This window comes from Engystomops pustulosus, chromosome 11 (genome assembly GCF_040894005.1).
Source record: "Engystomops pustulosus chromosome 11, aEngPut4.maternal, whole genome shotgun sequence".
Classification (NCBI taxonomy): domain Eukaryota; kingdom Metazoa; phylum Chordata; class Amphibia; order Anura; family Leptodactylidae; genus Engystomops; species Engystomops pustulosus.
This window is the reverse complement of record NC_092421.1, coordinates 83,559,652-83,584,722: the sequence shown is the minus strand read 5'-3', so window position 1 is coordinate 83,584,722 and position 25,071 is coordinate 83,559,652. Positions and strand designations below refer to the sequence as shown.

The window sequence follows — 25,071 nt, the reverse complement described above, 5'->3', positions numbered from 1 at the left end:
ATGTTTTACGATTCTCAGTCGCATTTATGTGTGAAGATGAAATCTGAATTGTTCTGCAGGCTTGTAGCTATAAACATTAAATAAATTACAGCGCTATCAGCACCGAGGAACCATACATTTCTGGTTTGTTTTTTTCTGAACCTGACAAGATTTTGTTCCTGAGCCTCTTCTCTCTAGGAATGAAGTGTCAGCGGGTAAAATCTTCTACAAGGCGCGTGCCCATGGGAAGCGGAGGGCACCCTGGCATCGCATACATCTGGCTACTTGTAAACTGCAGACTTTACTCTCTCGGCACCAAATCAGCTTGACACTTTAATAATATGAAGTCCTTAAATAATTCATCTTATTGGTTTTAGCAAGAGATAGCGATGAATTATTAAATGATTTCAAGCACTCGACTAGCAGGCTGCTTTCCATGCAGCGGAGCAGGGGCCCCTATGGGCATTTTCAAGCTTATTATTCCTCACTTCCAAGCGTGCACTGTGACCCTCTGTGGCACATTGATGTATGTTTAAATTAATCATACTCACTGCTTCCAAGAACCTTACAATTTTCATCTTGATCTAAAGTAAAAAAAAAAAATTAAAAAAAGTCCTCCAGTATGCACTGGATGGCCGGGCTCCTAATCCCTGTGCATTTTATATGTATGACAGGGCAGTGTCACACGTTCCTATAATGAATGCAACATTGTTGCAAGATGTTGCTGTGTGTGAAGTCTTGGCCGGAATGAGGCACTTTGCTGCAATTTCACAGTAATTGAGATATGAGCAAATCAGGAAAACAGGCCCAATATAGCTTGGACAAGTTTGAATGAAAAATATGTACGGACCCCATAATCTATGATAAAGCCAGAATCACAATCACCCCCCACCCCAGCAGCTCAGAAATTGTCATCAGGTCCACACATGGCTTATATAACTGTACACACACTGGCATACTCGGTGGTTTCCAAACTGTTTTATTTTAAGGAACCAGTGGGGGTGGGGGGGGATGACAGAAATGTAAGTTTTCATGCTTGGCATTTAACTGACCCCAACCCCTTGTGTGCCCACAAACCTCCTTACTAGCCCCCCATTCTTTACAATTCCCACTTTCCTGCAGTAGGACCGCATATAATTCCCTTCCCCCGCAGCATCCAACTTTCCTGCTCATTGTAATAGCCTGGAAATCGGCAGCCCTTAAGCCTCATTAGCATAATTTTAAACGTTGATTTTTTACCACATTATTACACTATGGGGCACATTTACTTACCCGGTCCTGTCGCGATCCCTGAGGTGCGTTGTCCGACGAGGATGAAGTCCGCGGCGATTCACTAAGATTGTGCGCCCGATATCCTACATGTGTCGCTTCCCCGCCCAGGTCCCCGGATTTCACCTTCTTCTTCCCCGGGAAGTGCATGTCTTGCGACACAATTTGGATTTGATATTCCGCGCTCAGTCCGAATCAGTGGGGTTGTCAGACGGCCACGCCCCTGATCGCATGCGCTAAAAACCCCTGTTAAATGCGGTGCAAATCTGAAATAGTCGGGAAACCCGACGGAAATATGGTGTGCGGATCTTTAGTAAAATGTGCCCCTATGCCTGGAGTAATGTTCCTGGTTTGTCATATGTGATTTGGATGGAAGATTTCCTTAAAGGTGGAAATGCTATTTATTTTAAATCATCTGTTTTATATATACATTTCCCTATGTGAATATAATTTCCCATAAATGTAGCCATGTTGTCCCTTAGACGTAAGATCGTTGTCCTTAGATACGATCACCGATGCTGAAGTTATTGCACAAAGCAACATATGAAATGTCTGGGACTTATTGTATGTCTCACATATGTCTTGTGGTAATGAACGCTGCTGGTCAGGCAAGGCTCAAAGAGAATCCTTGGCCACTAATGGAAGAGTGCGGAGGTGGTCATATCCAAGGACAGCTTTCTCATTCTAAAGGTACAGCATAGTGTGGTGTGGTCAACATAGTTTTTGGCAAAATAAAAAAAATTATATCCCAAAAACTGGCTGACAGATTTGGAGGAGTTTTTCCCCCATTTGTACACCCAAAAATTAATACTGTGGTGACCATCACAGCAACCCACGTGACAAGCCCTTATGCCACGTTATGTTGTGAGATATGCCTTGGGAATTAAAAGAAAAATGGAGAAAGTGGTTTCTCATTCCTAGATTTTCATACTAGCGGAGAACTTGCCGTCAGCAATGAAAGTCCATACAATGCACCAAACTTTGAGTTCTTATAAAGCAGAAATAGAAGATGAGCAGAAAAAACTAACCCGACATCCTTATTCCCTGGTGATCTTACCCATTTCATTAACATTGTATTGTGACCACAGGCCAACCCATTTTTTCAGGAGACTCTGTGATGAAGCGATTCATTTATGACTAATGCTAAGTACTCGTTGTGGGACGGTGCTTTACATTATGGAACAAAATCTGCATAAAACGTCTACACAGTCTGAGGAACTCCAGGCTCCACAACAATGGACAATCACAGATCCCGGTAACAAGGAGACTGCTGGTAATTCAAGTTGGGTAAATGTTTCCATAGTCCTTTAAGGCTCGACAGGAATTGGAGAAAAATGCCCTAAATGAGGACACTCTGACAGAACAGGATCATTTAAGCAGCGGAATACATATTGTTATTTTTGAATACGGCAGATGTCTGAGGGCTTTAACAAGACACCAAGCAAAATGCCAGCGTTGGGTTGTATCCTCACGTGTCAGCGTATAATCTACCCTGTCTTCATAGACGAGAGGCTCCGACAGCTTTGTGCTTCATTTCTTTCCCTCCAAACAATGTTGCAGCTGCCTGATGGACATCTGGTAAATGTGGCCAAGGAGAGAGTTTTTATTATTACAGCATTCAGTACAAGCAACGGTGACTGCCCTCTGCCTGCGCTTCATTAAATATCTCACATACAGAACAAACTCCACACCTGTACTGCAATAGTGCATTCCCTTTGATATAAAAGTGGTTACCCCAAGTATAAAAGTTATAGCACGCTGATTGTGAGGGTCCGACTGCTGGGACCCCCACCAATCACAAGAACAGGATTGGGGATCTCATTCTCACTGAGAGGTGGACGGCAGGACAAGCAAGTTTCCTGCCACCCCGTTCCCCGCCTCTTGCCGCCTTCCTGCTGTGATGTTGTTATATGTGTTCTGCTAATATGTTTACTGTTAATGTGTTTTGCATATTCTGCCCAGCAACAGTGATGTACTGAGGAGGAGGAGCAGTCTGGTTTAGGGCAGTTGTTACAGACAGAGCAAGGAGAAGCATGGAATAAAGTTGTCTCTGAGTCTGCAGTCCAGTGATCCGGTGTTGGTTCCTTCTGCATCATACGGGTACCTACTACGACATTACAACTGGCGACGAGGATAAACTATTATCAAGTAAAGGTATTTCAGTAACTCAGAAGAGCCACCCAGACAGTGATATAAGCATCCACCATGGCCTATCTACCTGCATTCCCTTCCTTTGATGTGCACCAGTCCCAGGCAAACTTAGGAGCATGCTGGAATAAGTGGCTGAAACGCTTTGAGATATTTTTGCAAGCTATGAACATTACTAACAATGCAAGAAAGAAAGCCATGCTGCTGCACTATGCTGGAGAGCAGGTCTATGATATTTACACAACTCTGCCTCACACAGGAGATAACACTGACTATGAGCCATGTAAAGCAGCATTAAGCAAGCACTTCTCTCCACATACAAATCCAGCTTTTGAGGTTTTCAAGTTTAGACAGTGCAAACAGTCCCCATCAGAAAGCATTGCTGAATATCATGTCAGGCTCAGACATCTTGCTACATACTGTGAATTTGCAGACATTGACAATGAAATTCAAATGCAGATCATACAGGGCTGCATCTCTTCTAAACTAAGGAAGCAGGCACTGAGAGATCCCACTATGACTCTTACAAAGCTGCTGGAGACTGCACATATAAATGATGCTGCAGAGAATCAGGCTAAACTCATAGAGACCAGGGCTGAGCCAGCGCAGCCATCTTATGTAGCAAAGCTCACCCAGAAACCACACATGCCTCATACACAGGGTACAACCTGCTACAACTGTGGTGGTGCATATCCTCACCAGAAAACCTGCCCAGCAAAGGGAGCAGTCTGCCATAACTGTGGGAAACAGAATCACTTTGCTAAAGTCTGCAGATCCTCAGCTAAACCACAAGGCCCTGTCCCTTATAAACAGCCAGTGTCACAGAGAGTCCATGCAGTGCAGCCAGTGCCACCTACTGATGAATCCAGCAGTACTTACCTATTCTCTGTCACAGAAGAGGGCTCTCACACTGTGCATGCAGTTACTAATCCCAAACAGGTCATCTTCATAAATGGCAGTTCTGTGGAAATGCTTGTGGATACAGGGGCATCTGTTAATGTCATTAGTCAAGCTGTCTATGATTGTCTTAAGAACAAACCTGCTCTGCAAAGTGCCAATCTGAAAATATTTCCTTATGGTTCAGCTACTGCCTTACCCCTGTGTGGTAAATTTGAGTCAGAACTGGCAATTGATGGGAAGTCCATAAGAGACACATTCTATGTAGTGGACTGCACCGCAGACACGCTTCTCAGCTGCAGTAGTGCAGTAGCTCTAGGTTTAGTAAAGCTGGTCAACAATGTCAGCAATTCACGTGTTCCAAAAATTGTAAATAAATATCCCCATCTCTTTAGGGGACTTGGCAAGCTAAAAGACTTTCAAGTAAAATTACACATTGATCAGTCAATACAACCGACAGTGCAACCGCACAGGCGCATCCCATTTCATGTCCGCAAGCTGGTGGAGCAAGAAATTCAAGACTTAGAGGATGCAGATGTTATTGAAAGAGTGGAAGGTCCAACACCCTGGGTGTCACCAATTGTTGTTGCGCCTAAACCAAAGCAGCCTGGTATTCAGAGAGAGAGGCACATCACACCTACCATTGATGAAATTCTAACAGATCTCAACGGCGCAAAAGTATTTTCTAAAATGGATCTCAAATCAGGTTACCATCAGCTTGAATTACATCCAGACTCGAGGTACATCACCACATTTAGCACTCATGTGGGGCTGCGAAGGTTCAAGAGGCTAAACTTTGGAATTTCATCAGCTGCTGAAATATTCCAAAACATTATCAGCCAAGTTCTTTCAGGAATACCCGGAGTCCTCAATGTTAGTGATGACATCTTAGTATTTGGCACCACCCAAGAGGAACATGACAGCCGCTTAGAGCAAGTGTTTCAAAGACTGGAAACCTGCAAGCTAACACTAAATCCATCCAAATGTGAATTCAACCAGAAGTCATTAAGTTTTTTTGGCTATATTTTTTCCGAAAATGGTGTATCAGCAGACCCTCAAAAAGTTGATGCTATAAAATCAGCTAGTCAGCCACAAAATGTTTCTGAAGTTCGCAGTTTTCTTGGACTGGTCACATACTGTGGACGTTTCATACCCGACCTGGCCACTATTTCTGAACCTCTGCGACAGCTAACAAAGAAAGATATTCCTTGGTCATGGACTACTGTACATCAGACAGCTTTTCACACACTGAAGTCCAGCCTAACAACTGACCAGGTTATGGCCTATTTTGACCCTCTGAAATCTACAGAACTAATCGTGGATGCCAGTCCAGTAGGCCTTGGTGCAATCCTCACTCAGGTGTCTGATAATGGTAGCATTTCTACAATCTCATATGCAAGCAAGGCCTTGTCGGAAACAGAACAGCGCTATTCACAAACTGAAAGAGAAGCTCTGGCGGTTGTGTGGGGATGCTTACATTTTCATCTTTACCTTTTTGGTCGTCAATTCACAGTTGTAAGTGATCATAAACCACTTATTCCAATCTTCAATAAGCATTCCTCAAAACCTCCCCCAAGAATTGAACGCTGGGTACTCCGGCTACAAAGCTACAATTTTTCCCTAAGGTACGAGGCAGGAGTTGGAAATCATGCAGATTATTTTTCAAGACATCCCTCACCACACTCTGCCAAGGATGACACACCAGCAACTGTTCTAGCTGAGGAGCATGTAAACTTTGTTGTTGAACATTCAGTGCCAAGAGCTATGACTATTGAGGAAGTCAAACAAGCAGTGGATTCTGATCCACAACTTCAGCTGGTTATTGAAACTGTAAGGTCCAAAAATTGGAGTTCATTCAATACTGAGGCTCATCTTCAACCATCTGAACAAGCAACATACCTGCAAAACTTCTTCAAAGCAAGGCATTCACTTTCGGTGTCAGACACAAATCTACTCCTGCGTGACAATCGCCTCGTGATACCTCAGAAGCTACAGGACAGAGTGCTTGATTTGGCTCATGAGGCTCATCAAGGTGTTGTAAAAACTAAGCAACTACTTAGAGAGAAAGTTTGGTTTCCAGGAATTGACAATAAGGTGGAGTCCCTCATCAAAGCATGCATTCCTTGTCAAGCAGCGACAGTGGTCCGTAGACAAGCTCCACTACAAATGACACCACTGCCTGAAAGTCCATGGGCCGCAGTTAGCGTTGATTTCTGTTCATTACCAGATCATTCTTATCTTCTAGTAGTCATGGATGATTTTTCAAGATTTCCAGTGGTTGAACCTGTGTCCACAACCTCGGCAAGGGCAGTTCTACCTAAATTGGATAAGATCTTTTCGGCATATGGCATACCGGAAACAGTAAAAACTGATAATGGGCCACCCTTCAATAGTGCAGACTTCAAATCTTTTGCCACCTATCTTGGGTTCACACACAGGAAAATAACTCCATACTGGCCTCAGGCAAATGGCGAAGTGGAACGTTTCATGCAATCTATCAACAAAACTCTCAGGATTGCCACCATGGAACACAGGGATCTGCAACAGGAATTGTACAAATTCCTTAGACAGTACAGAGCCACACCACACTCCTCTACAGGCACACCGCCAGCAACTGCACTTTTTAACAGGACTTTGCGCATCAAACTCCCAAATGGCCCTTCAACTCCCAATGAGTTCCCAATGGCTCTCAATGATTCCTTATCAAAAGAAAGGATGAAGAGATATGCTGATAGAGGCAAGGATCGCTACAAAAAGGTAGTAATAAATGTGGGGGATTGGGTCCTAGTTAAGAGGTTGAGACCAAGTGATAAACTGTCTTCCCCATATTATCCTGAACCCTTTCAAGTGACTCAAGTTAAAGGTACCATGATCACTGCGCAACATCATGGTCATCAGGTTACAAGGAACATGTCCCATTTCAAAAAGCTTGAAGGATATGATCCAGGAGTAGCCAGTCCAGAGCGGGACGAAGATGATTTTATTCCAGACACAAGTGCGGTCCATAGTCCATCACCGGAGTTAAGATCGGTTCCTGCTTCAACAACTCTACCAACATCTGACTCAGAAAATTCTCAAAGCAGCCCTTACAGTGGCATAGCTCAACGCTATCCTAGACGAGAAAACCGCAGGCAACCAGAACATCTTACAGACTACATTCTTCAGTGAATCTTCTAACCGCAAAGAACTCTAAACATTTTGCAGAATTGAACTGTTGGATTTACGGTCAATATAAGTGCCATGTTTATGGTTTTTTTTTAATTTTGTAAGGAGGGGAGGGATGTGATGTTGTTATATGTGTTCTGCTAATATGTTTACTGTTAATGTGTTTTGCATATTCTGCCCAGCAACAGTGATGTACTGAGGAGGAGGAGCAGTCTGGTTTAGGGCAGTTGTTACAGACAGAGCAAGGAGAAGCATGGAATAAAGTTGTCTCTGAGTCTGCAGTCCAGTGATCCAGTGTCGGTTCCTTCTGCATCATATGGGTACCTACTACGACATTACACCTGCCGCCCCACTCCCCGCCTCTTGCCGCCTTCCTGCCGCCCCACTCACCGCCTCTTGACGCCTTCCTGCCGCCCCACTCACCGCCTCTTGACGCCTTCCTGCCGCCCCATTTATGATGGGCGACAGTTCTTCATATAATCCTACCCGAGGGGATGACTTGTTTTATGGTGACAGGTTCCCTTTAAATCTGCCCATTAATTTATGGCTGTAAATGTGGCAATTATGTCACCCATTGTTAGCAGACACATTGTATTTGGAGGATACTGATAGATGATTGGTAAATGCTATATAGTAAACCCCTGTCATACTTCGTCACTGGGCATTTAATAAGGGGCTGTCAATGTCGCGCAAGCCCTCTAGGATTTATCGCCGTCACTGTACAGCCTAATGCGATATTCACACATCACCCTAGTAATAAATGGCCCTCACGTCAATGCAATTAAACGGATGTGATGATATACAAGATACATGAGCATCTAAATCCAATTACCCATTGAGAGAGAAGATATAGAGTAATTGGCAAAAATCATCATGTGCCGAATTAATGAAAAGGCAGAGATCTTCACAACTCCAGTTCTGACTAATAAGCGAGCCATTAAATCAGGGGCTCATCATCCAAAAATGATGGGGGATGCGGAGCCATTCAGAATTCATAATCCAGTCTCTGCAACAATTTCCTTTCTATTTGCCAAATCATAAAATGTATTTCTTTAATATACTGCTCAATCCGCTGAAATCCACATTGCCGGAGTCCTGATTATCTCTACATAATGGTAGTCAGTAAACAATGTCATTATGCAGGGTATAAAGCTTTGTGACTTGTTCTAGTAGAGAAAAAACACATTAACATGTGTGAACATAGAACGGGTTGTTGCCAGACAACTCTATGACCCAACGGAAACGTATCTTTCTTGCCTGAATAGTAGTTTGCAATACAGAAGTGGGGTCCACGTGAATCTCTCCAGGTGTGAGAGGACTACAACCCCCAGGAAGTAGCTGTCATGGCATCATATAAATGATAGACTTGCAAAAGCTGGACCTCTACAGGTTGCAGACCACTGCTATCGATTGCCTTAAAGCGGTTATTACCCGACACCCAAACTGGCCATCATCCTCAGACTAATGATACAGACGTACTAAAACATCTAAATTACAAAAAAAAATATAGTCTGAATGGACAATGTTCAAGGGTAAATCAGTAATGGGATAAGATAGAAAACTTACTAGAAGCAGCAGTGTCTGTTTCACTGCTTTTTTATCACTCTGGTCCACATTTACTAAGGGCCGTGCACCAGTTTTCTGTCGGACTTTGCTCATTGTTTTCTATGCAAACTACTTGATCATGTATTTAAGAAGTGGCCGCGCCACATGTGTGTCACACGTGACCTTTTTTGGCGCAGCTGTACTATTCTTTACGCAACACAAATTTCGGCACTAAAATGGGTGTTCTGGCTCTCAATGGGACCGTGTCCCAAAGTTATCATGCAAAGTCCAACAGAAATGTGTCGCACGGCCTATGTTAAAGGTGCACCAAAAGGAAGTTGGTGCACTTTATTGGGGCAGTGCAGGGGGGCCAGATTAATGAAGAACGGGCACCACAATTCATGAATCTGGTGGCCCCTGCACACTACACAGGCAAACTGCAAATAGCACAGTTTGCACTGTTTTTAGTAAATGTGGGCCTCTGTCTTTACCTGTCTTTATGGAAAGCATGTAATGTGATCCCTCAGTAAGCTGATAATGAATCCTGAATTCAAAGTTTGATTTATATTAAAATGGAAGGGGCTGTTGAGCCGTTTTATCAAGAGAGAGAGTCAAGGGACTGCATTGTGAGGAAACCCCCCAATGTACCTATAGAGGGCATAAGCTATACATTTTCACAGTCCTGCTGCTACTTACTGTACAAGATACACAAACATATAACAGCTCTCTAGGGCTGCTTCCTTACTCAGTCTGCAGTTTTGCATGGTCTGATTGATTCTCTTTAAAAGGGAATCCAATTCAAAGATTACCATATAAACTGCAGACAGTTTAGGCTCTGTAAATCATTGTAGCAAGTAGCAGCTAATCCAGGTTTGCAGCTCCTGATAATACTCCGGGTGGGTCTTTCAGTTGGAAGAGCTTTCTGCTCTTTGCAATAAAGTTTTCCACAGACCCTCCCCTCTGCTCTTAGTGACTGCTGTAAGTATGCAATCAAAATCCTGTTACAGTTCTTACTCATAGCAGGGGGAGGGGCTATAGAGCAGAAAGCTCTTCAGGCTACTAAGAGTCCTGCCCAGAGCCCTTGCAAGAGCTGCAGAGCAGGATTATAACTCCAGGGACAATACCTAACGTGTATGGTCAAAACTTTTTAAAGATTTCCTTTCAAGAGCTATAGAGTGTTTCTAGGTTTACAATAATCCATAATAAGGAATAAAACATAAAATATTAACTGATGGTGGCTGACTGGGTAGCACTTCTGCCTTGCAGCGCTGGGGTTCTGGGTATCTGGGTTCTGGGTAACCGACCCAGGTCAACATCTGCAAAGAGTTTGTATGTTCTCTCTGTGTTTGCGTGGTTTCCTCCGGGTTCTCCGGTTTCCTCCCACACTCCAAAACATACTGGTAGGTGATTAGATTGTGGGCCCCATGGGGACAGGGACTGATTTGACATGCTTTGTGCAGCGCTGCGTAATCTGTAGGTGCTATATAAAGAATTATTATTAAGATACAACCCGTCTTAACAATGGTTTCCATGTAGCAACCCTTAAATGAGAACTACAATCATGAAAGCCATAATACAATAAGGCCATTAATTCAATTTTCTGATCCTGCGTCCCATGTAAACCACATACACAGGTCATATAGACACATGTTCAGCTGATCTTTACCTTTAAATAGCATTAGACAGGTTGCTGCAATAATAATAATCAAGTGTTATCTATTACAAAACTTGATGCACAGCGACAGTTTCACATGGGAATCAGAATATAGAAACAGATGGCGGCGTCTCACGGCGGTCACCTTTACCGCCATAACAATGTATCAGAGTTTTCTGCCGGCGCTGGTGTTAAATCTATAGACAGCGAAGGATCTGATGTGCTGAAACATTTATGCCGAGCAAAGGATTTCATCAATTAGATTGACACAGAAAAGATAAAGTTACACTTTTCCGCAGACGGTATCTGCACTTGTCTGCCCATTTCCCATGGTGAAAGATGTCCCCTCGTCTTCATGTGTGACACAAATTGGTTTAGTAAAGTATCTGCTAAGAAGATTCACCTGCTCTCTGGAGGCTTTGAGGTGTCAAGTCATCGACTCTCATGTTGTGCCCCAGGGCTACACTATCTGCTCTGCCTTTTCCCAGCAGCTCTTAAGAACCTGCTTCCTGACCATTTCCTCTACAGGAGACACTTAAGGTCTGGGAATCTATATGACCCCCCTCCGAATGACGGTCACAGATACCGAGCCATCTTGTTCTGAACATTGAGCGAGATTGCTACCGTGGGAGGTCGTGTTAAAAGCAATAGACAAAGAGCAAACAACATGAGACTGATACCTCGCTTATGGCAGCTCGTCTCATACATTACACATGCTGGATGTGTCAGAAACTGCGGCTCAGTGGATAACGTGGGGCTACAGGATAAGAAATGTGTCCATATAAAAAGATCAGGTAAAATAGATACAAAGTTACATTTAATTAAATATAATTAAATAATAAAACCCCACGGCCTGTGATCACAATATATCCATATATCCAAAGGAAATAACGTAAAGTGATTGGAAAATGTATAATGGTCACACGTTCTTGTGCCACCAGTGGACTCCCCACCTAGCCTGGCATCTCATTCATCATCACATGACTGCTGCGACCAATGGCTGGCATTGGCACACAACATGTGACCAACTGGATCACGTAATGACTAATAGTTATCACTTCACAAGGACTAGAAGCAGGAGGGACCAGGATGTTGGTGCTGGAACAGAGGACACGGGTATGAAATGTATGAATGTATAAATTTACTTTACAGATTGCACCTATTAAAAAGGAGCCCACCAGCAGCATTGTAGAAAGCAGCATTGAGCAGGGCACTTCCACATATCTATAATCTTAGAGAATTTTTTTGAGCCTCTTGGTGCCTCTTGAGGAGGAGGCCAAATTTGCTGCCGCACCAGTCTCCTTCTCTCTACACAGTGTAGTGTAGTCTAGCCCCTAACGCATGCAAATTAGGAGATTCCCCATTGCCCCTCCCATCTCCTTCCCCCTTTTCCGTGTAAAGCTTTGCCTTGGTAGTTATTTTGCTTTAGCTGCTGCCTGTGAGAAACACAGATAAGGCAGCAGCTACACCAAGTACCCGACCTCCTTTTCCCCGTACAGAAAAGGCACCCCAGAACTGCCGGCTGCAGAATATTGCTGCACTGACAAGCTGATGGAGGAGGATGGAGCTGAGGGGAGGCCTGTGGCCTTATACTCCTCTTAGCAGGAGGGATTATAGAGATCACGCACAGCTCTGTATGTGGGCTCATCATATGGGCTGTCAATCAAGGACTGGTAGGCGTTGCTGTGCAGGAGACTCATGAATAAGCCGGTGTAAACTTCAGGGAAGAAGCTGATTGGACTCACCCCAGGACTTTTGAATACAGCTTCAGTAGCTGAGGGGGGAGATTTATCATACGCTGGTGCTCCATGCGCCGACATATGATAAAGCCCTATCCCCCGCCACATCAAGGCTTAGACCTCATGATGTGTCTGCTGGTTGTGCCACGCTGACAGACAAAACTACCCAAGGTCCAACCTGGCATAAAAATCTGCAAACATTCAGTGGTGAATGTTTCCGGGTTTTTAAAAAGTGTGAAGGTGAGGGCCTCCTTCCCCAGGGCTCAGGGTGCCAGGCAATGTTAGAGAAACAATTAAAAAACAGTGCAATAATTCAGAGGCAATACAAAGGCATTTTTGAAATCAACATTCCAGGGGAACCGGACATCACATAAAAATGACCTTCCTGATGACAGGTTCCCTTTAAGAGCAAAGAGCAATACAGTGACATGGACCTGAAATTCTAATCCCAGAATTTAGAAATGCTTCTATATTCTGTATTGAAGAATTTAAGAAGGTTTAAAAAAAACAAAAAAACAAACAAACATTTTTTTTAAAAAGAAGGTTGTTCTGTGTACTGTATAGGAACACAGCAAGAGATCAAAATCAGAACGGAAGATAAAGCAAAGAAGAAACATGACGCTCTTTGTGACCTCTGACGGTAACATGCAGTACTCAGATATATCCCACTAATGGTGCTTATATCATAGCACAGGTGAATAGAAGAAACTTTAGTTGGCTTTGGTTTGCAATACAAGTAAGGGTGATGTTTTTGGGCCGTTTCTAGATCATTTTCAGATCGTAAAAAACACATCCGTTTTTTGAAAACACATGCATTTTTTTTTAGTTTTTAATTGCTCAAATTCGGAAAACCGGACAAAAACGCATGCGTTTTCAAAAACCACATGCGTTTTTAAAAAACTGGTGTTTTTTTTTTAACGCATGCGTTTTTTACGATCTGAAAATGCACTAAACTAAAATCGGCCCAAAAACTACATGTGTGAGATCACCCCAATACAGATAAGTCCAACGTGTAAGAAATTATAGTGAAAGAATTGGAGATTTTGCAGAGGAGTATATTTCCTATTACAGAAGAAATTAACGTTACAAATGTAATTCAAGCGAAGCCCCAAACACCCTTGTCCCAGGCAGGACGTACCGTAGGAGGTAAACTGCTATATTTCCACTAGGTGGTGATGTACCTCCTGAAAAAGAGACATTTTTTTTTTTTTACAATAAATACAAAAAAGAAAAGAAGATATAAAAAAACAGAAACACAATACGGTGGCATAATCCTCACTGTGCCGCACAGGGGGCCGGAGCCACTCGCTGCATAAGGGTGATGCCACACATGGAGTTTTGAAACCGGAAAAACTGTCAAAAACAGATACGTTTTAAAAAAAAGCATGCATTTTTTAAAAAACGGATGCGTTTTTTAACCGATTGCTTAAAAACGGACCGAAAACTGTTTCAAAACGTCATGTGAGGCGCAGCAGGATACATCTAGAGCAGTGGTTCTCAACCTGTGGGTCGGGACCCCAGCGGGGGTCGAACGACCAAAACCGGGGGTCGCCTAAAGCCATCGGAGCTGCAATTTTACTGTGTTTTTACTGCAAGTTGCATGGTTTGGGGTCACCACAGCATGAGGAACTGTATTGTGGGGTCACAGCATTAGAAAGGTTGAGAACCACTGATCTAGAGGCTTATGTGACTTAAAGAGAACCCGTCATGCAAAATAACCCCCCTAAACTAAATATATTGTCATAAACTGCCATTAGAGAGCATTGCCTCTATCCCTTCATTGTCCCTCTACATGCCTGTAAACCTAAGCAATGAGGTCCTAAAGCTGTATGCAAATGACCTGTGAAATGTCCAATGAAGCATTAGCATATTCAAGCTGTCCAGCTTATTCATGAGTGGGAGGCACAGCCACACCCCCAGTGCTTGACTGACAGCCTGTATAAAGATGTGAGGCTGTATAATGATGTGCTTCCTGGTGCTGGTGGCCACGCCCCCTGCAGCCTGTGTGTGCATGTGTGTGTGTGTATAGGAGAGATACAGCAGCTCCAGGCAGCCATGTTACAGCAGAACATGTCAGATTCATGTGTAGCTGATGTCTGTGTCTCTCACCTGTGTATTAGGAGGATGCAGCATGTCAGCAGATGCAGTACACACACTAGCAATGCTTTACTATACATTACACACAGACATGAGCAGGGGGAGGAGAGAGGAGGGGTAACAGGGGTGACATCACTGCCTCTGACCATGTGACCAGCCTCATTTACATGATAAAGAATAGATGATTTTACAATGAATAATGTATAAAATGACTAGATAAAGGCTGGGATGGGATCCTTGTGAGCTGCTCCAACAGGTAGAGGTGACAGAGACCTGATGACAGGTGTCCTTTAAGGTGTGAAAATTTGCTGGCTGCAGCGAGTGCGCTGGGACAGGAACTCCACGCACCGGACCACTCACCACCGCCCGCGCCCCTGGTGTGGAGATTTCGGGAAGGGGAAATTACGCTAGCATTTAGGAATATTTTCGGACTGTGATTAACGTGTGTGTATATTTAAGCATATAAATGTGTAAACTTTACAAATATGTATATATTATTTTTTAATGGGAAGGGGGCCCCATGCAAAAATTTGCTACGGGGCCAAGTCTCTCCTAGTTACGCCCCAGGAAGCACCAAGGCCTTTGCCTGATTACATTGCTGTTAACATTGTGTTAACAAGTGCATGTGTTTTGTAAACACAAAATGTTGATGTACAAACCAATAGTAGCATCTCCATCATATGATCTCATCCATTTTAATACGCACCCCCAAAGCTAGACACTTTTCCAGACTTATCAGCGCGTTAACATCACATTAACATTGTGGTCTGTAAGCCCAAATGTTAGCAGTCATGTAATTAGGCACATTTTTTCTCCTGCGTTTCGAAATGCAGCCTGACTAGAATAACAGAAAACCTTTACATTACAGCAAATCCAAAATGTAAATGTAATAAAACTGTAAGGGCGCGTTCACACGTTGCGTTTTCATCGCGTTTGAAACGCATATACAACAGCTGATGAGAGGTAATTTGCCTAATTACATTACCGTTTACTTCTGTAAATGCAATGTTAACGCATGCGTTAACATCGCGTTTCCGATGCGTTTTGTAAACGGAAATGTTAACAGTGATGTAATTAGGCAAATCACCTCTCCTCAGCTGTTGTATATGCGTTTCAAACGCAATGAAAACGCAGGTCAAAACGCAACGTGTGAACGCGCCCTCAGGGTGAAGACACACGTGGCGTTTTTGGGCCGTTTTTAGATCGTAAAAACCACCTGCGTTTTTGACAGGTTTGACCAATTATCTTAATTCAAACTGATCAGAAAACGCACTACTAAAAACGGCCTAAAAACGCCACGTGTGTCTTCACCCTAAGGGTGAAGACACACGTGGCGTTTTTGGGCCGTTTTTGGGCCGTTTTTACTAAGTGCGTTTTCAGATCGTTAAAAACGCATGCGTTAAAAAACGCATCCGTTTTTTAAAAACGCAAGCGTTTTTTGAAAACGCATGCGTTTTTGTCCGTTTTTCATTGCGCAATTTCGGAAAAACTGACAAAAACGCACTTAGTAAAAACGGCCTAAAAATGGCCCAAAAACGGCCCAAAAACGCCATGTGTGTCTTCACCCTAAGGCTGGCGCCACACAAAACGCTACGTGTGGCGCCAGCCTAAGTCCATAAAAAGAGTCACAGCTTCTGTACTGCACTCATAGAAGATTACTAGAGGGTTTGTAAGGCCAGTGTCACACGGTGATAGGATTTGTGCAGCAGTAATTGTAAGGCTGCGGTCACACGTACCGCTAGGCGTCCGTCATAACGCGACGCTAGCGCACAGGGGGAGGTCCTCGGCCCGAACACACATGCGTTTCCAGGGAAACACATGCGATTGTTAAGCCGATTGCATGCGTTTCTCTGGAAACGCATGTGCGTTCGGGCCGAGGACCTCCCCCTGTGCGCTAGCGTCGCGTTATGAACAGACGCCTAGCAGTATGTGTGACCGCGGCCTAAGGCCGGCGCCACACAAGGCGCTTTGTCTGCGCTTGCAAACGCAGACAAAGTCGCGCCCACCGGGGCGGGCCTCGGCCCGATCGCATCGGCGTTTCTACGGAAACGCCTGCGATCGGGAACGAGCCGCCGGTGTTTCGGGTTACATTAACGCAAAACACCGGCGGCTCGTTCCCGATCGCAGGCGTTTTCATAGAAACGCCGATGCGATCGGGCCGAGGCCCGCCCCGGTGGGCGCGACTTTGTCTGCGTTTGCAAGCGCAGAAAAAGCGCCCTGTGTGGCGCCGGCCTAAGGGTGAAGACACACATGGCGTTTTTGGGCCGTTTTTACTAAGTGCGTTTTCAGATCGTTAAAAAACGCATCCGTTTTTTGAAAACGCATGCGTTTTTGTCCGTTTTTCATTGCGCAATTTCGGAAAAACTGACAACAACGCATGCGTTTTTAAAAAACGGATGCGTTTTTTAACGCATGCGTTTTTAACGATCTGAAAACGCAATTAGTAAAAACGGCCCAAAAACGCCATGTGTGTCTTCACCCTAAGATGAAACCAGGAGTAAAACCTACAGACAGAAAATGGAACAGATCTGTACATCACCTGGATTTAGGCAAAATATAAACCGAGGAACATCAATATAACTTTTTATTCAAACACTCAGGGCGCATTCACACGATGTGTTGCGTTGTGTCGTGTGTTTTCGACACATTCCTCTGGCTTCAGCCTTGATCACACGCTGAGGTTACATTGCGTTTTAGCAGATGCAATGGAAATGCAATGTAACTTTAGCATGTAATCAAGGCCGAAGCCAGTGGGATGCGTCAAAAACGCAACGCATTGGGGGACATTTACATAAAGTGTCGGTGTCTGCATTGGCTTTGTTACCGACCTGCTCTTGGAAAGAAGACACACATTTAATATTGTGGAGCTGTGCAGAGACATTTCTGGCGCCGAGACCATTTTCTGTCGCTGGGACCAAAATCGGTCCCGAGAACCAGAAATGTGTCCAACAGTCTGAGAACAGGCAGCAGTGCAATAGCACTGTTTTGTGTCCCTGATAGACCAAATTTCTTTTGGTCTACTTTCCGCCAGTTTACAGCGTCCAAAAATGGCTGTGACGCATATTAATTGTGTCTGAGTTTCCACTCCGCCAAAGCCACGCCCCTTTTCAGAGAAGAGTCGGAGCAGGCAGAAAAAGTCATTTTTTCTGTCCCCGACAGCTAATAAATAGGTAGGAGAGCAGAAGATGCGGTGAAAGCGCCACAAAACTGGCAGAAACACCATAGTAAATGTCCCCCATTGTGTGAATGCGCCCTTAGAACCCAGAGACAAGTCATTTATGACTCAAAGTCTATAACTCATTGCAACTAATGTTGCGACTTGCCAACAAAAATCAAGTTTGGATTTTCGGTGACTGATACATCAAAGGCGGTATAAGCCGTATGGTATAAGTCATATACGATTAGTCGTATGCCATAGTGTGACATAACTAGCGGCTATTAGATGCCATGTTGCAATGTGACATTGGGGAACTTTGGGTGGAGTCGTTTTTACCTAAAGGATGCCATGGGTGACATTTACATTATCCATATCACTGTAATATAAGGCAGTCATCAATGGGACACCAGCCAGGACATTGTATTATTGTGGACCTTAATTGGGAAGATCCAGTACCCGTGCCCAGTTCTTCAATACAAATATGGTGCAGGTGTATTGATAGATCAGTCACAATTCACACATCTCCAGCTTACCCAGGTAGAGGATGAACTTTACGCATGACACAGTAATAGGATCCTGGCTGTCACTGAATCCAGGAGATGTGTCCTGCTCACACCAAGGGGAGGGCAGGGGTGGATCTCGCTTCATTACTACAAACTCTTTCAGCTTCTTGGGGCTTGATTGGAAATAGTCTGCAAGCTGTGCAGAAGGTCATTACTTCAATGCAATGCCTCAGCTTGGAGCTCATTAGACTGAGGACTCTTTGCGCCTTCTCCCAAACCTACAGCACTTACAAGGATTTAGCATGAATGCCTTTGGGCAGTACACATCCAGTTGCCAGCCAGGATATCCATATGCACAGGAATTAGTAGACATGGCGGTCTATGGAGGTGATAACTTCAATCTGTATCAGCAGAACCTGCACCAGGCTTCTCCGGGGTATGGCATTACAGACTACCAAGGGCCAAATACCAACCCATATTGGTGGTTTGCTAGTTCACCCATTAATCAATCTCCTTACATCCATGGCAATGGCTCCAGGTACTTGCAAGCGAGTTATCCCAATGGCCAATCCCAAGCCGTGCCGCCTTCAGGACATGGGGCATCTGATTTGCAGTGGTTGACTTATGCAAACCATGAAGAGTTGCTGAAGACATCGAGGCCTCCATATTCATACTCTGCTTTAATAGCCATGGCTCTGCAGCACGCGCCTGAGAAGAAGCTGACCCTGAGCCAGATCTACACCTATGTAGTAGACAACTTCCCCTTCTATAAGACGAGCAAGACTGGGTGGCAAAACTCTATCCGACACAACCTGTCCCTCAACGAGTGTTTCCGGAAGGTGGCCAGGGAAGACGATGACCCGGGTGAGTTATACGGCTTCAGTTTCCCATTCAGTTTTTTGGTGCAGTTTATTTGCTATGTTCACACGTGGCATTTGCATTGCGTTTGCAGATGTCATGCAAAAGCCACACAGCTGCTATGTGTGAATACTGCCCCAAATGTGTAAAGTGTGTTTTATCTTCTATTCCCCATAAAGGCTTGTCAGCATCTATAAATCACATATTTTGGAGGAAACCATTTAATATACGCGCTTGGCACTCTATCAGGGATAAGTTATTGAGAATGATTGGTGGTTGAAAAACATGGCTTCTTCCTTGCAAAAACAGCGCCACACCTGACCCTGGTCTATACTGGTATTGCAACTTGGCTGAAGAGCAATGAATGGAGTTTAGTTGCTATAAAATGCACTACTACTGTTTTTGTTTTTTGCCTGTAGCCTTTCTCCTTTCTCTGAGAATAAAACCTGACCTGTGTTTTCTGGAACATCACCCTAGTTATAGTTTTTTTTGGGAATACTATATGTCATATCTAATTTGGTTGGTCTGCCTGAACCCTGAGGGTTAATGGGCTATGGGGTCATGTTAAGTGCTGTTTGTGTGGCCAGCACCCGGTCATGTGCATGTGGCCAAGGCTGTGTAGGAATTGTGCTTAACAATGTGAATCAAGCCCAGTGGGAGGGAAGATCGCAGATGTGATCCGTTTTATAAAAAAAAAAAAAAAAACTGCAAAACCTGAGGCACTCGCCTCTTATGTTCCCCCCCCCCCCCCCCTTCCTTTGCCGGTATTGGGTCAGTAGACGTCTGTGTGAATGCCGCCTAAGGCTGAAACATATACGCCATTTATTTTTAAAGCATTAAATCTACCATTTTATGCAGCTTTCAGCCACCACAGCTTTACACGCTGACGACGTTGCAGGCCAATTGGCAGCTCAGTGTCATTCAAGTAAATAGGGCCAAGGAATAAGTGAGGCTGAAGCGTTTATCAGCTGTTTGAGGGGACAACAGTGGGACAAGGTTGGGGTGTATTAATTGCCTATCCCAATAAAGGAATACTAAAATTCTTGGTGTAATACATGAGCTCAGAATCTGGTAAACATTTGCGGCTCCCCTGTGCCTTCACACGTGGCGTTCTGATGCATGCATTTATACCTTACTGCGAGTTTTCCAGCTTTCTTCATTGATGTGTTAGCAGCTTTGTGCCAATAACACAGTGGATTGCACTTCCAGCAATGTTGGAAAGTACATAGTAAGTTATGCATCAGGACGCCACGTGCAAATGCACCCTGAGGCCTCATTCACATGTGTTTATTTTGCAACTCAATTCAAAAACTGCAGCTGCATTTACTTAAATGCCATGTGTACTGCTTGGGTTCTCCGACACTTAGACAATTGATGGAGAAACGATTGCTGTAAATTAAAATGTCAAATTCTCGTATTTTTTTCCCACAGGAAAAGGTAATTACTGGACTCTAGACCCAAACTGCCAGAAGATGTTTGAAAACGGCAACTTCAGACGAAAGAGGAAGACGAAGGCCGATAATAACCCAGACCGGGGGTCTGAACGCTCTCAAAAGCTGGATGAGAAGAGTAAAGGGAAGTCCGTGGGGTCTGGAAGCCTCGTGGGATCTCCAGAGCACAAAATGAAAAAGTCTTGTCCAAAGCTGGAGACGAGTTTGGACACCAGCCCTTGTTTTACCTCCCTAACTTCCGGCATGAGTACAGTGATGAATAACGGGGCATACACGGAGGACTTCCCACCCTCCAAACGCCATTTCCCTGGATTCTCTCAGTGCTTCGACTCCTCCTCGCAACCTGAACCTATGGCACAGGCAAACCCCAGATGCTACCCAACCAAGCAGAGTAGCCTGTGTCCATCGCTTATCGACCCCCTCCACGCTAGCCGCCTGCTTTACAACCGGGAAGCAGAGGGGTGATGAGGAATGGTTATTGATGTGTTTTAGCATTATTGTGTATTTTATGAACTGAGACTTTTTTTTTAACCCTTTTCAGTGTACTGTTAAATCAAAGGACCCATGGAACATCTCCTGGTAAAATGCAACCGACCTCAATTTGGATTTGTGTGTGTGTGTGTGTGTGTGTGGGGGGGGGGGGGGGGGGGGTTCTCAACAAGAGCGGTCATAAAAAGGACAAAGATGACAATGCAACCTGGTTTATATCATATTATGAACTACAATGTATACATTTAGGCATAAATTTGACAGATGTTGGACTAGGGTTACACAACATGAAGGTGGCATCAATGACCGCAACTAATTTTGTAGTTGCAAAAAATCCGAGGGGTTTAGATTTCTGACAAATGTTGTAACTTCGGGTCACAAGGCGATCTTATTCCATATTATGGTAGCAGTTCCATGTTGCAGTCTTTCGTTGCTTTGTCGGTCCATAAAATACAATTATGAGCTGGACGGGTTTCAAAGATGGACGACAATGCCAGGGACAGGACTGTGCAACATGCTGAATGTTGATGCAGGGTCTCCTTGCATAACATGTAACTACGATGCAAGGAGTCCCAGTTTGGAGCCAGCTCACAGGTTGGTGCTACAGCACAGTTTATGGGCTCCTAAGGCACTGCATTATACCTGGGGTTTCATATTTCCTTTTTTTTTTCAAACTGTTATTACTTGGCTTCTATAGAGGGGTACACTGACTGCTACAGGGGCCTCCTGGCTATAATCTAGTTTCAGCTGTGTACAATGAGCTGAAATATGAACTGTATTCAACTCTGAATGCATTTTGTGGAGGACAAATACAAGTGCAGGTTGATCTTTTCCCATGCAGAAGCTTCTCTAAGTTGGTAACCACTTCTATCCCATCCATAGACTTGTGCAAAAGCTAAGCTATAACACATCTGGTAGCCATGGTCTCTGGTATCGGTCTATTATGTGCTCTGCTGTCCCTTTAAGGATCTCTGGTGACTGCTCTCATGGAACTTCTGTAAAGTTTATTTCCTGAAGGTTTTTTGCCTTTTAAACTTGTATCATTCAAGTAGGGTTTATCTATAAGTATAAGCCTGTACGTTTTTTGAAGAATTTATTTTTGTACAAAATTTTATATTTTATAAAAGATAAAAGCAGATTGTCCTTTACTGAATCGTTGTGGTGTTTCCTTTTTATTGTGACCTTGTGCAGGAATCGCATGTACAGCATCAAATATAATGTATCGGGAGACTAGAGATGAGCACTTCCAGTAGCAATGGCTAATCTGGCATCTGTATCAGGTGTGAGGGACCTATAGCTGGTCACACAGTTTGCAGACTGATATTAGTCCCAATAAAGGTCTATGGTGCCTGGCTGGAGTACGGTGACCACATGTGTCACTGTAACGTGCTCTATCTTTTCTGGTATGTACGGTCGGGGCACCAGGCTTCCCTATGGACAGGGGAGCAGGTCAGCGGTGCTGCTGCCTCTATCGCAGGGCTGTATGTTTGCCTAGACCAGGCCTGTTCGTGTGAAAGAGGCCTAATATTCTGAAGGGTTGAGTAAACTATGGTTGCCGGTTCTACACAACTTATCCTCCATTAGGCTAAATTCTTTTTTTTGGGATGGGGGTTAGACTGGTTACATAATTCAGTGTTCTACAGGTGCTATATATATATTTTATATTCCCCAGCATCTAAGGGGTTCTGTCCCCAATAAAATAAACAAAAGGCATGAAGTGGTGGTCCCTGTGGACACGGGTTTTCCGCTTCATTGCAGCCACTGTTCAGGATGGTGGCATGCCAAAAAACCCTGGCTCACCTTATGTACTATATATTGATTATAGTGGAATTCTACATCAGGTTAAACCTAGTATAGACTTAATTGCACCAGTCTTATTAAATTCCTCATATAAATTTCAAAAAAATGAATCTTTGTCAAAACGTGTGTCCTTTTCCTTATTCCATGGACCATTGTTTTGTCTGTCATCAGTAAGTTTTGTTCACACGTTTATCACAGTTGAAAGACTCCCGAGCCACAAAAGTCCTATCGCTTTTGCCATGGAATCAATGTCCATGCGAATGGGGACGTGTGAGAGAGAGCTAAATTCCTTCAGAATTTGAGCCCTACCTGCACATGAACGTATGCATTTCTCTGGCTGGACAACAGACCTGTGCCGCATCGGCATGTGAGGTCTCAAGTGTCAATAACAGAAATAAGGGCCAGACACCCGCTCACCACTGTGTATGAACACCCGGTCCATGCACTGTATGCTCCAGGCGTGGTCACTCAAACACAGGCTTGAAAAATGCTCCTGAACTTCCAGACTTGGGTTTCCAGTAAAAATCACTTTTATTACATGTGGTAATGATCATGATTGAGGCGTAGAGCCAAAACACACTTGATTTTTCTTGTGGTGGTCAAGTTTTTACTCTTGCTGAATATTCTGCAATAAAGGTAAATCTTAATGAAAATGCAAGTCTGGAAGTGCCAGAGTGTAACTTTTGGGGAAAACTCTGTTTCCACTTTAGACCTAGTTTTAGTTGGTCTAAACTGCTCCAGAATTATTGGCGCACAAACCTTTTGCAAATTGAGCATACCATTTTCATGTGAGTCTAAAAAGTCCCGGGCATAATGTGGCAAAAGACAGTTTAGAATTCAGCCAGAATTCTGACGCAAGTGCATTAATTGTCATTCTTTACTATTCCCTTACTAAATTTTTGAGCTTGTTTTTTGACTAAAGGTCCATTTTCTCGGTATGCTAAAACCTTAAGTTTACAACTGTCAATGGCTTTGGCCAGATTGCATAGGCCTATGAAATTAAATGCGTTAGATTATTGGCCGCCATGAATGTGTCGGGGAAACTGGTCAAATATGTGGTGGTATTAAACGGTTTGCAAATGATGTTTAGTTATTTGTAGCAGCTAACATAATAAACTTTTGGATACTCAGTTTAGAAATGCATCTAAAAGGTCACACCACCCCACCCCCCCTCACAAAAAAAAAAATATATATATTTTCGTGGCACATGAGGTGACTTTACAAAGAGGTATTGCAAAAAACAATGATACCAAAAAATTCAGTAAAACAAAAAACAATGATATCGAGCTGCTCTGAGCTTTGGACCGCGGTCACCTAACACATGAATCCGTGGAAACCACAGCTGTGTTCATAGAAATTGATATTGTATTGGATTGCAGGGAGCCTTATTGCCCCCACCGTCTTTACCTCCATCTCTTTCCCACAATTTCCTCACCTAATGGTTGTTACAGTTAATTCTTCACCACTAATAATATTTACTGCGCTTTCTCTGATGCCAGACGCTGATGATGGAAATCAGTGCTTGTGGATGTTCACCAGCCTCCGTGTTACTGCATTGTGTTGATTTTTTTTTTTTTTTTTTTTCTTCCCCTCACCCCCAAAATTATAATAATTCTTTGTTTCGGTCTAAGAAGATGTCAGTTTTGGAGGAGTAAAATAAAAACTAGGGTTTAATGGAGCGTCTCAATAACTCCGGATCCCCACAGGGGGCTCTGTAATTGCTGCCGTCCTGAATGCTGAAGTTTACAACTGGTTATTGTCAGAGGCGTTGTTATGCCTTGGACTGGCGAGGGCATGACAGGCTGGCACATTCTTTACAATTTTTCTTTTTGCCAGTTTTATGCCAGCTGCAGCATCTCCTGGCTGTAACTCCATGTAACCTGTATGTATCATTCCCTTCTGTTCACTGCAAAATACTAGAAGAAACAAATTCAAATTATTACAAAGTTACACGTAGTTTCCCTTATGTCCTTGGCACTTTTCCCAGTTACGCTTCCTCTCTGCTGTACTGTTACATCTGTGTATTCCTCTACATGACCTCTTTTGTGTCTGAGTAATGAACATCAAAGATTCCCTTGACTGCAAGTAGAGGTTTTAACTGGGTAATTTCTACATAAAATGTTACTTTGTGTTATATAGTTTTCCCCTGGTTCCGTACCAGACTTTATACTTAGAGATGAGTCCGATGAGGCGCACTGGACTCAGGGCTTGGGTTCCATGCGCAATGAGTATGTGGTGTAGTACTCCAACCTTACTGCGCAGGTGCAATGAGCATCTGTCCATTAGAGCGTCATTACAGACACCTTACAGCCTGGGACTA

At 43.8% G+C, this 25,071-nt stretch overlaps 1 protein-coding gene and 1 long non-coding RNA gene across 2 annotated transcripts in view; one reads left to right on the top strand and one right to left on the bottom strand.

Moving 5' to 3' along the window:
- Positions 1 to 18,336: 18,336 nt before the first annotated feature.
- FOXI2 (forkhead box I2) lies at positions 18,337 to 22,099 on the top strand. The gene is made up of 2 exons (XM_072130022.1): positions 18,337 to 19,017; positions 20,443 to 22,099. Exons 1-2 carry the CDS (start codon positions 18,456 to 18,458, stop codon positions 20,925 to 20,927), a joined length of 1,047 nt encoding a protein of 348 aa, XP_071986123.1. The 5' UTR covers positions 18,337 to 18,455; the 3' UTR covers positions 20,928 to 22,099.
- A 1,858-nt stretch (positions 22,100 to 23,957) lies between these two features.
- Positions 23,958 to 25,071, bottom strand: part of LOC140105894 (uncharacterized) — a 46,589-nt gene continuing 45,475 nt past the window's right edge. The window contains exon 3 of the long non-coding RNA XR_011850671.1: positions 23,958 to 24,667. This is a non-coding gene — a long non-coding RNA (uncharacterized lncRNA). The remainder of the gene's footprint in view (positions 24,668 to 25,071) is intronic.